At 34.7% G+C, this 15,070-nt stretch overlaps 1 protein-coding gene across 2 annotated transcripts in view; it reads right to left on the reverse strand.

The window, feature by feature from the left end:
* Window positions 1–547: 547 nt before the first annotated feature.
* Window positions 548–15,070, reverse strand: part of LOC129003205 (P protein-like) — a 38,640-nt gene continuing 24,117 nt past the window's right edge. For both annotated transcript variants that reach the window (XM_054431488.1, XM_054431489.1), the window contains exons 14-20: window positions 13,727–13,862; window positions 12,397–12,541; window positions 12,114–12,162; window positions 9,404–9,634; window positions 8,837–9,095; window positions 7,982–8,075; window positions 548–1,487 (exon numbers count right to left, since the gene is read on the reverse strand). In XM_054431488.1, the coding sequence (XP_054287463.1) occupies window positions 1,400–1,487; window positions 7,982–8,075; window positions 8,837–9,095; window positions 9,404–9,634; window positions 12,114–12,162; window positions 12,397–12,541; window positions 13,727–13,862 (1,002 nt within the window). In that variant the 3' untranslated portion in view covers window positions 548–1,399. The remainder of the gene's footprint in view (window positions 1,488–7,981; window positions 8,076–8,836; window positions 9,096–9,403; window positions 9,635–12,113; window positions 12,163–12,396; window positions 12,542–13,726; window positions 13,863–15,070) is intronic.

Genomic DNA, 15,070 nt, shown 5'->3' on the forward strand with positions numbered 1-15,070 from the left:
TAATTCCAAAGCCCCCTGCCCTGTGTTGGCAAAACAATTTGATGTGAAAAAGTTAAACTTACACGTCAAAATGACAGTGTGTCTATGTAAAAATGTTCAAAATGGTTTGAGTTCAAGCATAGACAAAGAGAATTAAATATAGACTGTCAGCCGTGCAGTGGTTACCATGGTTACCATAGGTTTTCCGGGGCACACAGCTGGGAGCTGGGGTTCGTATTTACGTAGAGCGTAGGCCGTAACTAAATGGCCCTCCCAGTGGTGTGCGCCAGAACCTATGGTAACCGCAGCACAGCTGACGGTCTATATTTAATTCTTTTTGTAGTAATTTTATAGTAATTAATTACAGTATGTGGGAGTATCATCTCAGTTCAATAATCAGCTGTTTTGACAATTCTGACAAAACCTGAAGCCAAATTCAATGAGTGTAATGAGCTTCGTTGGTTGATTAAGTTAAAGATAGAAATTGTGTAACATCAATATAGTATTTATTTCAAAATAAGTATAAAAGTATAAAACTAGATTGCAATATGCGTTTAAAACATATAAGATAACGGATAAAATTGTTACTCTATAACAATAAATTGATTCCATTTGCACACTGCAATGTTGTATATGTTTGGAACACTTGAGTGAGTAGTTGCCATTTTTTACACATACTTTCATTATTATTTATTTCACCCAGTTCAACACAGTGTATAACTAACTTCAACTATAATTTAATTTAACTATTTTGAATAGTAACAATATTAATTTTATAGACTACAGATTTATAACAAATGAAACTGTGTAAAATTCACAGGTAACAGAATACAGTAGCACCAGGAGGAACTAGAGGCTATAAAAATACTCAAGCAACGAATTAAGTTAAAAACAATCTTAAGTTCTTAATCCAACTTTGGTATTGTACTATATTATCAATATTCTCACTATAAGGCACTATCACTATATCACTATATTTCTAAAAGGCATCACTTTGTTACTTAACAATAAATTTTAAAGTTTACAACATTCCAAATTTAATGATGACAAAGCACAAGTAATTCTTCTATTAATTATTGATTCTTATCAACTACAATCGTAGTTGGAACATTATTACTATCCTGTGTTTTTATAAAGCTACTCATTCATAGAATAATGTTAGTACTTTACCACCAATAAATCTCTAGAAAAAGTTTAAAAATCTATAAAACAATAATTATTTAACATCTAAGTGAGAAAATACAAACAACATTCATAAAATACAATAAATAATCTTAGCATGTAAAAAATAAACAAGTAACAAGGTAAGACTACTACTAAGGTTATTTAGGTTATTCTCAAAATCACAGTTACGTGTAGAAATCACAGTTGATCTGAGCATCTCTGCTCTGTTCATTACGCAAGGCAGGTGTGGATATATCTAACCGTTGAATCCCAGCCACACGTGAGCCAGCATCAGATAGGCTGTTGCGATCACAAGGCTCCACAACATAACAGGAAACCCTATTCTGTGGAATAAAATTTAATTTCAGTATTTCATGACTAAATTAAGTTTAAAATATCTTTTTATTCAGCATAACCTTGCATCTTTTATTGTATGCTGATTGGTGTAAGTAAGATAAAAAAATATCTATATATTAATAGGCAAGCATGTTTCATTAAAACCTTTTTCTCATCTCTTGAGCATCTCAGGGGAAATCCATGAATACTGATAGAAAGATATTTTCCTTTAGATGTACAGAATTCTTTATGGTCGAGTTTTCGACCATTGGACGACCTCTAGTTTAATTTAATGATGGACATAGCTATATTACAATTTACTCTGATACAAGGCTGTAAAAATAAATAAAATACCCCCGCCGCAGCAAACCTGCCGACTAAGCGAATTTCCATTTGTCTGAATTGATTTTCAGTTAAATATATTTTAATAACATTAGGTTTAACGAGTACCTAGGTTTGCTGCTACAAGGAAACTAATAAAGTGTGTTTTTGAGTAAAATATTGATAGCTTAGTACAAAATAAATAAATTTGCCAAGTTTGATCAAAATATATTCATAAACAAGTAAACTACAACATTTGACAATATTCTCCATAAGAATAACATGGGAATTTTAAATTTACAATTTTTTAATTTTCTCCGTTACTAATAATCGAACAAAAATACTTTTATATACTAAATTATTTGTTTTTTAAGCTCTTTAAAAAGGTCTAAAGAGAAATTGGGAAATTTTGTGTTTTGAGGGTCAAAAGTGAGAAAAACCGGACGCGTTGCAGAAAGTCAACAGTCCCGGAAGGTCAAATAATTTATACCTGTGCCGCTAGGTCAAAAACTACAATGTTTGCAGTGTCTGTAGATCAAAAATCCCAGTAAGTCAAATAGTACAGTCCGGGCTAAAAACGTAGTCTATGTTAAAGCAATTGACTTATTGGGAATTTGACCTAATGCAACAGCAGTTTTAACATAACGAAATAAGATAAAATATAAGTTCAGTTTCGCTGAGTCAACAGTGCCGGAAGGTCAAAAGTATAATCTGTTAAAAACAACGATAGTCCTCTCGACGCATGACTTCAATAATTTCGTGTTTTGGTGTACCTACTTAAAGTTGTGCTAAAATTTTGAAATTTGGCACAGAGCTTCTTGGTTAGTCCTACTCGATGACTATTTTGTTGGAACTTTAAACTATTTACCGATCTAATTAATAAAAATTGAAAAATGTATGGTGAAATAGTTTTAAATCGTGATTTCTAACATGAAAAAGTTAGCATGCGAGATTTTTTTTGTTTTTGGGTTAGAGAGGTTTTGTCTGTGGCAAAGTTGTAGCTAAAAGTGTGGTGCGTAAAATATATATTTTTTAAATTTTTTACAATCAGTGGTTCAATAGATAACTTGGGTTGAAGAGGACGGCAAATTTAGCATTTCGCAACGCATGGAAAGAACTACATCGTACGATGGGACTGCTGAGTGGACTTTTAATTTACACTTCTAAGGACAAGAAAAATATGAATATACAAATCACCAGTTCATTCATATTATTTATAAAACATCTTTCTGTATTACCACCTTACACTTTTCACTTATATTAATAAGAATACATCATAAACAGGGTGTTAGAAATAAGCGGGGAGATATTTTACCTAGTAATTCCTTGGGTCAAAATAAACAGAAAATGAAGGATACCGTAACATTTTTTCCAAAATCGTTTCGTTAACCAGATATCCGCCATTTTGTATTTTTTACATACAAATATTTATCTTTACACTTTTCCAATCGATGTTAATGAAACTTGGTATGTATGTTAAGGTAGGAGAGACCCATGTTATTAAAAAAGATTCATCTCTATTAACCTTAAAATTTCAAAATTTAACACTTAACTACAATATAATATACTTTACCACACCACAATATTTACGTATCACCATATAAATCTTTAATAAAATAAAACGTTCACATTTTTAAAATCCAAAGTAAATCAATACAATCTTTCTTTTATGAAAAATATAGTAAAAAAATATGGCGATGTTAAAATAACGACAGGTGAGTTTCGATCTGGGTGTTTCAGGTTTGAACCTAGGAGGATTTAACATTAATTAACATTATAGTTTAATCCTCCTAGGTTTGAACTGATTGAGAGGAATACATGAAACCGAAGGGGGAGGGATCACAAGTGCATTAGTACTTACTTTGATGGATTTAACAAAAACCTTTTCTATTTCACTTATTTTCAGCTGTTTAATTTCAAACGATACGTTTTAGCTACATCATTAACATGATTATCATCATCATCATCGTTTGAGTTTGGGTTTGCGGCAATGTATTTTTATGAATAAAACCTTTAACTTGATACCAAACTTGACCTCTGTTGCTATTAATTGACTGTATGGACTATTAATTAACACGTTGAGTGCGGGCATCATCAATAGATGATGTCCGACACTAGCACTGGTGGCGGACATCAGCTAAAGCTGACGACATGCCACTCTCTCCACATTAGTTTAGTGTGAGCTCAGCCATTGCCGGGGAACGTTATAATCGTTGCCAGCCTGTAGCTTAGATTATGTAGCTTTAGTCTGGTGTAGGTTGGTACTAAAATTACCCGTAAAATCCCGTCTAGCAATACTTTTGTCCCGGTTCCGGCAATTTTCTCTTTTCGAGCCACTTTACAAAGACACTGGCTACGAATCCAGGCAGTGCTGCTACCTTTGGGTGTTTCAGTGAACTACGTCTACTCTCGGGCTAACACAGCACAATAACCGCTGCTCTTTTTTTATTCGTCAGACTGAAATATTTGAATGCCAATTGCGTTCACCGATTCAGTTGCGCTGCGGGGCTTCGCCCGGGCCTCGCCGCCATTATCGAGCGCCTGTTTGAAGGTATTCCGCACTGAACGTGTTAACAGCTGTGGACAACCTTATACGAGTGTGAGTAAGTCCGAAAACAGAGTAAGTCCGAAAACAACTCTAAAAAACAATAAGCAATAAATTGCAAGAACCGTTGCTTATATCATTGTGTGTAAACCACATACAGTACACCTGTATTCTATCTATTTTACCTTTTATTTTTCCAAGACTTTATAGAAAATCACGCATTACGTGATCAGTGAAGAAAGGCTGTATCCCATGTGTTTTATAGGTAAAGAAGACAAGGGCGGTCCTAGACATATATTTTGGGGGGGTCACCGGGGGCCTGGGGGGTATTGAATACCCCCCAAAAAGGAGGGGGGTCCTGGGGTTCCCCCCCGGGGAAAATATATAAATAAATAAATATAGGCTATACAGGTGATCAACTCAAGGAGGCCACCATTGGGATATCGGAAACGGTAAGAATTAGAGAAAACTTAAAATGGGGGACATTCCTTTATTTTTTGTGGCAGTTAAAAATATGATTTTAGTTTCTTTTTTTTACTCAGCCGCCATTTTCCAAAATGGCGGCCAAATTTGAAATTTCTTATGGAACACCCTATATTTTATCATGTTTTCGGATAGAATAGGCAATTTAAAAACTTTTTTATCCTTGACATTTTTTCGATAAACCCACTCGTTTAGGAGTTACAGCCTATGGAAAAATGACTTCCGGTGTACATTTTACATCATGTAACTCCGAAACAAGTAAGTTTATAGCAAAAATGCGAAGAGTAAAAAAGTCTTACAATTGCATCCACATTCCAATAAAGACCATAAAATTCATTAAAAATATGAATTATATTATTTTAAAAATGGCGGCAAACTTGAAAAGTGGAAAACTTTTTATTTTATAGTCTTTAAGGAATGTAGATGCAATTCTAAGACGAATTTACTTTCTGCAATTTTGCTCTAAACTTACTCGTTTAGGAGCTACATGATGTAAAATGTACACCGGAAGTCATTTTTCCATAGGCTGTACTCCTAAACGAGTGGGTTTATCGAAAAAATTTCAAGGATAAAAAAGTTTTTAAATTGCATATGCTATCCGAAAACATGATAAAAAAACTAAAATCATATTTTTAACTGCCACAAAAAATAAAGGAATGTCCCCCATTTAAAGGTTTCTCTAATTCTTACCGTTTCCGATTTCCCAATGGTGGCCTCCTTGAGTCGATCACCCTGTATATATGAATTTGAACGGATGGTGTTTTTGGCCTCTAGGGACCTCAAAACTAAAAATTAAATCGGTCCCGGGTCCAGGTGTTTAGTAGCTTATTCCCTATATGGAAAATTCACCAAAAACCTAATAGTTATATAGAACAATATTACATTCAACCAGCTGTTGGTTAAAACAAATTATATGGGACTAAAACAAATCAATGATTACAAAGATTCCTTTAAAAATTAATTTGAACATCCTACTAGTTTACTATGCATATTTAATTAATCTGTCATCCTCATACCTAAGAATTGAATGTATCAATGGTCAGCATTACACATAGTATAAATAAGTCAACTCTAAATATGTCTTTAAATTTGTGTCACATATGCTGAATGTTTACAGCTGTTATGTTAAGCAAATTATATTGAATTAAAAGCTAGCTTAGAAGGTTAGCGTCGGCTGCTAGACTTTAAAAAAATTAAAACTTAATTTCTAAAAAACTGGTACCCTTAATTATAATTATGGCTTTGAAATTCCCTGGTTCTCAAAATTATCTTTCTTTCAACACAAAAATAATGAAAATCCGTCGACTGGTTGATTCAGAATGTGAAAAACCCCATTTACGTTTTAATAATATATATGATAGTTTGGACAGGTTTCAACCCTTCCGAGGCGTAATACGTTTACACAGTTTATGTGTAGACTACATTATAACTCATAAAATAGTTCTAAAATTAAATGGATCTCCTTTTACAAACGTATATAACAACCAGAAATTTTCAAATCGCCCTTGCGTGTATTTCATGCCACAAATTTTGACGAAAGGCTTTTTATTACATAAACTATACCTATTTACAGTGTTGACCAAACAGTTGGCAAGAAGCATTAATAGATAAGCTATGTACCAAATATGATAATTTTAGCTTTATTCTAATTATGACAAAACACGAAGTAACTAAAAGCGAGTTTTGTTGGTGTAGTAAGCGTTGCAGGAGGTCTACTTTATACTGAATCGACGTTCACTTTTATTGCTTTTGATCTTCCGGCACTTTTGACTCAGCGAAACTGAACTTGTATTTTACCGTATTTCGTTATATTAAAACTGCTGTTGCATTAGGTCAAATTCCCAATAAGTCAATTGCTTTATCATAGACCACGTTTTTAGCTCGGACTGTACTATTTGACTTACTGGGAATTTTGATCTACAGACACTGCAAACATTGTAGTTTTTGACCTAGCGGCACAGGTATAAATTATTTGATCTTCCGGGACTGTTGACTTTCAGCAACATTCCCGAAAAACCTATTTTTACCCCATAAAACCCCCCGTAGAGCCCCGTTCCCATGGTCCGATCGTGCTGGTTCGCGAACTCATTCAAGTGTATCCCGCTTTACACCTTTAAACCAAATTTCATCAAAATCGGACAAAAATTACTCAAGTTATCGCGTTCACGGACGTATATATATATATATATATATAAGTCTATATATATATATATATATATATAAAAATTTGAACGAATAGTGTTTTTGGCCTCTGGGGACATCAAAATGAAAAAGTAAATCGGTCCCGGGTCTAGGTCTTACCGTGCCACCTACGGTAATAGCTACTTCCCTAAAGGGAAATTCGCTAACAGGGTTAACATAAAAATTAATTTTAGAGGTGCGGTCGTAATGTGTATACCCTAGATTTGAAGCGTACGTTCATCAATGAACGTAACATAGCCAGAGCAACATAAATGGAACAGAGAGAGTGTCGCTGATTGTTTGCAGCTGTGAAGGGACTTTGGGGAGTGGAGGGGATTGCCACACTATTGGTCATTATATATCAACACTTTACAACCAGAATAATGAGGTATTTTGGAATTGCAGAGTTTCATTACTTAATTTTTCCATTGCTAATGCAGATATTAGTTATTAAAAATTATTGTTTTCACAATAAAAAATCATTCACATTTGAATTTTGCTGTTTTATTTCTCCATTATTTTACAAACTTAGAGAAGATTAAGTAGTGTGTTGTATTTTCATGATTGGTTGTCAGAATTAACAAATGAAGGTTAAATTATTCATATAATCATTACTTACAGAAGTTCTCACACTTTGTTAAACGCTTATCGTTATCATGTTCCAGAAACAATAATATTGTTCTTCTTAAATGTTGTGGCAAATGCATTCAAAGACTGAAAGACTAAATTTTCAAGAAAATCATTGAACTTTCACACTATCTGTACTATAATTTAAAAAACTAACTTCCGCCTATTAAAATTACTTTGTAATGTTAAAAAATATTACGCTAAAAGATAAATCATCAAATTTTTATGTCGATGCATTTTATTAGGTATTAACTTAATTCGTTTGATAGTTCCCATTTTATTGATTTTAATTATGACCAATAAATCAAATCAGGTCAATAGAAAAAAAAAACATAGGTACGGTACCTTGAAAATTCCATGAAGGTGAACTTGTATCCATGTCTTTCAGCCACACAGGCACAGACTAGATTTGAGGAAGCTCCGATCAACGTCCCGTTTCCTGTAAAGAGATAAGTAAAATATATTATGTTATTATTGTATGAAACTAGTTGTACTCAATATCAGCTACACATATTGGTTTTAAACGTTCATATGTTTATAAAACTAATATTTATAATATAGTATATACATAAGCCTATTTAGAATATTTTCAAGTTCTCTTATAAACTAGAAAACAACAAGCAATATGAGTGATGCTAGAAAATATTTCAGTACTCTTTATTTATTTTGTGTAATATTTTCTGTTAATAGAATATAGAAATACAGTATGCTAAATAAACACTTCCACCACAGAAAACCTGTAGACTAAGCAAATTTCCATTTGCCTGATTGGATTTTCACTCAAATATCTCATTAGGGAAGGGACCTTAAAACGAAAAAAGAAATTTATTCTCGGGTCTAGGTCACTAGGTCTTACCATGAGACCAACGTTATATAATTTATTCTCTATATAGAAAATTCGCTAAAATCATAACTTATATATTTTTTTAAATTGAAGTCACATGGATAACAAATTCCACAATGACTGCATGTAGTTTAAGTTGTTATTGCAGCAGCATAACGAATAATAGATGTTCAACATTATATAAGGCTTCAAATCCATCAAACTATACCTAATAAAGCTTCTTACCATAACGAAGGAGTTCCTCGTGCGTTTGACCAACACCATTTCATCTTATTTACATTACAACACGGCCTTAATAACTCTCACTAAGGATAAATTTGCATTTCCAAAAGATTAAATAACTCTCAAGAGCCTACCTCCAAGACAAGAGCCGATGGCCAAGGACCACACCAGTGGCTGCAGTGGCAGACCCAACTCTTCGTTCTGACTGAGACTGACCACTATCCGGACCATCATTGTGGTCAGAGGGATGTTGTCCAGGAAGGAGGAAGTGAATGCTGAGACCCACAGGATCAGCCAGATACTCGCGGCCAGACGGTATTCCGGGTGAACAGACTTGACTACCTGCTCTGTCTGGTGTCCGATGAAGTCTATTAGCCCCAGGCGGGAGAGACCCTGGAAATAGCAGAAAGACTAGAAAACAATAATAGTGACAAGTTGCCTGCGTTTACCATCATGTTATGCCATAGAACCATAACCCCATGTTCCCATTGCTGTAAAAATTACGGTTCAAACGTTATTGAAACATTTGTGATTTTTTATTTTCCATATAAAACTTCATAGCTACTCCCACCCATGATAAAGGTTGTTGACAAGCTAATGGAAGAAAGTATGTGTCAGATTTATGATACCTTTTACTTTTTTGGTTCTTCTGTTGCAAAGCACAGGTAAATAAACTAGTACCCGATAAATATCCTACACACCTCCATTAAAATGAAAAGTGAGGTGAAGAACAATAACGTGCTCCACTCGACGCGAGCTAACACGTCGACAATGTCCTCCCGGTCGAGCAGTAGCAACAGGAGAGCTCCAAGGAAAGCAATGCTGCCCATGGACAGATGTAGCTCCAGCATAGACTGTAGAGCGAACGTGACGATCACGAACATCAGCGCAAGAGTCGACTTTAGCAACAGCGGCTTGTCTCTGATGGGGAACTGAAATGAGAAAATAGTGTTAGGGAATAAAAATGAGGAATATACTTTAGGCTAAAGTAGACACCACATTTATAAATCCATGGGTAAGCTTTAACTAATTTTTTAAACTCAAATAGAACCTACTTTAATGAGGCTCTCATAGATTGCCCTAGTGTTGTAACTCTGAAGTTTTACTCCCCTTTAAAAGATTTGAGTAGCAAATGGCAAATGGCTTAGAGCAAAATAAAAAAGTGATCAAATAGTAACCACTGGTGTTAGTAACCATGGTTGAGAGGATAAACAAGGAAATTGCATTCCTTCTCTAATAGAAAGTCTAACACACAAAATATAAATTTTTTTCACATTCACAATTAAATGGATGGTAATTTTACAATGCCAATGATAGTAGCTAACTTAATTGTTTATTTTTTCATCGAAAAATGCTCCTATTTCATATTTAACCAATTGATAACGACTCGTATGAGTAGCAAATCCCTGCTTTTGCGGTAAGATAGCCCACTGAGCTAACCAACCATAAGTAGTTTGTCGAATCTAACCTGCGAGCGTTAGTGTTGTCGTGTGCTTATAGTATAAATCGACCTTTTCATCTGACGGCAGCATGATGAGTGTAGTGTCTTTCTACATCACATCCACAGGTTTGAATTCCCTACATGTGAAATCCATATCGAGCCTTCTAATGTGTGGCTTTTAGCTGGTGTTGAGCTTAAATAAACTTAAAAAAACAGTGTCCAGCTTGGGTGCAAGTTGACAGCATTGGTGGGTTTAATAAGGATAAGCCTGAAAATACCATCAGTTGTACATTATGAAAATCGAAGTTGAATTTTCCTTGTAATTAGAACATAGCTTTCTTTGACCAACAAAACTGTTTGTCAGAGAACTACTCTCTACGCCTACACAGTATCAAATTTAACTACTTCAAAAGCACAACTTGTTTATTTTACACTGTAGTAAATGAGTGAAAATTTAAAAACGTACGTTTTCAGGAAAAGCACTTTTAAAATTTCTTGTTCCGTTTTTTGAAACTTTTTTTATTTTTTTAATTTCATTGACATTTGAAGTTTCATAAAATGTCCATGGTAACGCAATATCTTTGGTGATTTTTTATTAATAGAGCATCTTTGATGGAAAAACACGAAATTATGTCACGACCATCACGGACATCAAACTGAATATTAAAAATAGTTAATATTATTTTTGTAACTATGTTTTGCTATTAATTAATTTACTTTTATGACCATCATAAAATAAACAGCTCACTAAGCTTTTGGTATATATGGTCTTTCTATACAAAAATAAAAAAAACTCAAAAAGTTGAAAAAAGCCAATAAAATCCTTTTAAGTTTGTATAACTCCGAAAAAACTTACCTGAGACCCGAAAAATCGTTATGTTTTTATAGAGGTGTACTTCTTTTGTGTATAAAACATTGAAATATGATGATATTTTAATTTTTGAAATTTTTATGATAGAAATCATCAACGTGATGGTCAGGGACAAGCGGTACGGTCGTGAATTGTCTGAGAAAAATTAAATCTTTGTAAACAATCCTTCAACTATACTGTTAGTTATAGTAAAAATATGTGTTTCAATTGAACTAAACTGTTCAATTTACAATGATATTTAAGTTATTGTCACGACCAAACACAGTATAATCCATAAGGCTGGATTGGTCGTGAAAAAACCCGCGATGGTCGTGAAACTTTGGTCGGGACATTACGTGTTATTTGGCTCTGTTCTGGCGGTAGCCCTGCACCTCATGTTGGAGGATACAAAGTGGACTTCTAGGTTAATGTAGCAATATAAATATCATATCAACAAAAATTAACCCCACGTCTACTTCATCAAATGACTATGTATGGTCATGGACACACCAAAATTACAAAAGACACAAAATTACCTTTATTAATCTTGTAACTACTTCTTTCAACACAAAACAACCGGCACAACAAACTTGACGTACACCCCGAACTAGTCTCTAAAACGAACTGACGCAATCGACGCCAGGCTTGCCACTGTCGTGCTCCAAAGTTGAAAATTTTTCCCAAATGGTCGTGACGCCAAATCGAGGGACAGACTTATTTTGTCATGGTAGTCAGTTTGCAATGACACTAAAATTATAATATGCTCCTTTTTTGTAAGTTTAATAACTATTGATGACATAAAAATATGGCTTGATATATTTCGGCATAAATAATCAGTCTAAAAACAGCGTGAAAGTTGGAAAATGTACCCTAGGGACACGTCATGGTCGTGAATTTCGAGACTTTAAAAATACGAAAAAAATACCTAGAACCTATTTAAAACCAAATAAATGTGTGTAACATGTTGCCCCCGTCCCAAAAAATATTAAAATACATAATAATAAACTACAAATCCAGTATCTACGAAGTAAAAGGCCAGGGACATGAAAACGTACGTTTTTAAATTTTCACTCAAATATAGGATTAGTCTTTTATAAATATGTGCAAAAATTAAATTCACCTTTTGAGCAAGTTCTTCTATGTCCTCTCTGTAAGTCTCCATTGCAATGCTGTAAAATGAGTTAAAATGATAATTGGTTATCAAAACGCATACAAAATGAGCTAATATCTTGACAAGGGTAACAGTACTTGTTTATCTTGATTACAATTTACTAAAATTAAACAATGCAAAGAAATAAAACACAAAAAATTGTTCAAGAAAACAAAGAATGTATGTTAACAGAAACATAACTCAAAATGTTCTAATGCAATAAACTAGTAAGATAAACAGTGTTGAACAGAACCTGCCAGTGAGTAGCTTCTTCTTGAGCTCACTGAGCAGTCGTTGAACTTTCTTCATGAGCGTCTCTCTCACATAATCCTCCTCCTTGCTGTAGGAAGATAAAGATGCAGCCGCTCTCTGCCATATCACTATCTCATGCCTCAACTCTGCAGAATCAGAATCAGAAACTGCATCAACCAATCACATTAACATCTACAGACTTACCTCCACTTGGAAAAATATTGAAATATTATTTTTCAAGGATAAGTTGAGACATTATCTTCCATCACGATTACTGATTAGTAAAAATCAAAGTTTTCTTGTCCAAAGACCTCGAAAGTTCTGTGAGTTCTATGATTCACAGACCTATACCATTGACTATTGGATGTTGAGGTCAAAGCCTATATACAAGTAAAAGGCAGATAAGATTAGATTTAGTTTTTGAGAAGAGTAAGTCCGCTCTTTAAGATATAGGGCCTACTAGTTTGAATCATTTTCTGATGACTATAGATCCCTCAGCTCACACATCTGGTCACAGCTGGTTGTAGCTGTTTTTGACTATTGAGCTTTGGACAAATTACCTTGCCTAGATAATCACTGAACTTATAGTCTGTTCACAAAATTTAGGCGGTTTGAGGGGAGGTTTCCCCACCAATTTTTTTTATGCTTAATGTATGTTGCTCAGCTTTTGAGCTATTATTTTAAAGGTAAGAGTCAAGTGGAAAGGATAGAAGGGGTAGTTGTCTGTCAACTACACGGGAGGCCTCTTGTGGGCTGGCAACTCCGAGGTACCCTACCCAAAACCCAGATCATTCTCTTCTTTGTTCTGGGTTCTTCTATGGCCAGCATACTTCTGCTTCTTTTGCAGGCTCTTCTTTCTTCTTTGCTTTCCTACAGGAGAACTCTTCTCCCTCCCTTCTCTTCTTTTTCAGCCAAACCTCAGTGTTAAGCAATCCGTGCTAAAGAGGTGAATGCTACCGGGCTCCCCATCGGTGTTTTGTACGGAGCCTCTAGGATACCAGGCACCCTCCTAGAGTAACTGTCTTACCCAGGCATGCGGGACTCTGCCTGGGCTCGACCTTTGGCCTCACAGCAGTTGACTGGTGAGAACATTATTGTTACTTTGGGAATCATCAATGACAACCAGGAGTGTCGATTATGCAATCAGTCTTATGAGACTACAAATCACATAATTCTGGATTGCCACAGACTTGGAAATAGGGGAAAGGCACTGTTTAGCGAATAGCAGAAACTTTTTTAAAATAACACCCATTCAATATCGACCAATAAAACTAGAATTATAGTTATACACGACTTTTAGTTCAACTTCTAAACCAATAATTGAAACGTACCTTGAACATCTTTTGGATCTGTATACTGCAAGTCCTTTATGTTTCTGAACATGTACCTCAGTTGGAAGTGCACCAGGATCATGATGATGGTGAGGGGTATACCCATCCGTGTAGTGAACACTCCAAAAGTAATTCCCTGAAAATTGAAAGCAATGATATTATTTTAACCTATTTTTTTATTTTATAGTAATAAAGATTATTGCCTGACAACAAAAACCCTTCAGTTATTAAGAGTGTCTTACACTTCAATACTAAACATTTTTAGCAGGGGTGCCCAGAGGGGGGGTACTGTGGCGCGTTTGCGCCACAGGAATTTTTGGGGGGGACTATTTTTAAGGGATTTTGGGGGGGATAATTAATTTTTGCTAGCTGTCATAATGGCTGTATAATTTTGTACAAGCAGTCCGAAAAAGTGTTTCTCACTAAAAGTAGCTCACTATCAACACCAACAACATTTTGCCATTCGTAATTAAGATTGCTTCTAAGAATGGTAAAGCACCTTGTCAGACTAGAATTTTACATGCTACATAATGTTTTGTTGGTTCTTTAACTCCACCATAGTCAGGACTTACAAAAGATCCCCTTCTGGAGGTGTCATCAGAATACGTTACGTTACAAACATTTAACACAAAACACGAAACGATTACAGATAGGCTTATCAATTCACGCGTGTACGTTGCTGTCGGCAAGACTGGAAGTAAACTGAATCGGGTTCAGGTTATGACGGACCGATGTGGTCTCTGAATTGTCGTCTGCGTTTTCAACAGCTGATATTGGACTATTGTAGTGACTGAGAAGAGTATTGAAAATATAAGGGGTTTCATAATTAATTGAGTGTTTTCACTCAAAAATTTTGTGCTGTCCCCAATTTTATTTATTCATATATTTCAAACTCCTCAAAGTATTTAATAAATTTCCTTTCGTGCAGTACTGTAGAATTTTGAGACCATCATTTATATCCAGCATATAAATTGGTTATTATTGTCAATAGTTTTGAATGGAAAACTCAATTATGAATCCCATTACATTTTCAACATACTTTCCTCCGTCACTACAATTAGTCCAATATCAGCTTTTGATAACGCAGACGACAATCCAGAGACCACGTCTTTCCGTCATAACCTGATTCAGTTTACTTCCAGTCCTGCCCGCGGCAATATACACACGTGGATTGATAGGCCTATCTGTTATCGTTTCGTGTTTTGTGTACAAACGGATTGTCTGACAAGATACGTTCCTACCATTTTAGTCATAAAAGGCAATCCTGGGGCTATCAAAATGAATTATAAGATTACTTCGTCACAAAAACATTTTGTTCTGGTGACATGGTATTTTGCCCGGCGA

Source organism: Macrosteles quadrilineatus, unplaced genomic scaffold (assembly GCF_028750875.1).
Source record: "Macrosteles quadrilineatus isolate MER2022 unplaced genomic scaffold, UCM_ALF_1.0 Scaffold_9__3_contigs__length_116548681, whole genome shotgun sequence".
Taxonomy (NCBI): domain Eukaryota; kingdom Metazoa; phylum Arthropoda; class Insecta; order Hemiptera; family Cicadellidae; genus Macrosteles; species Macrosteles quadrilineatus.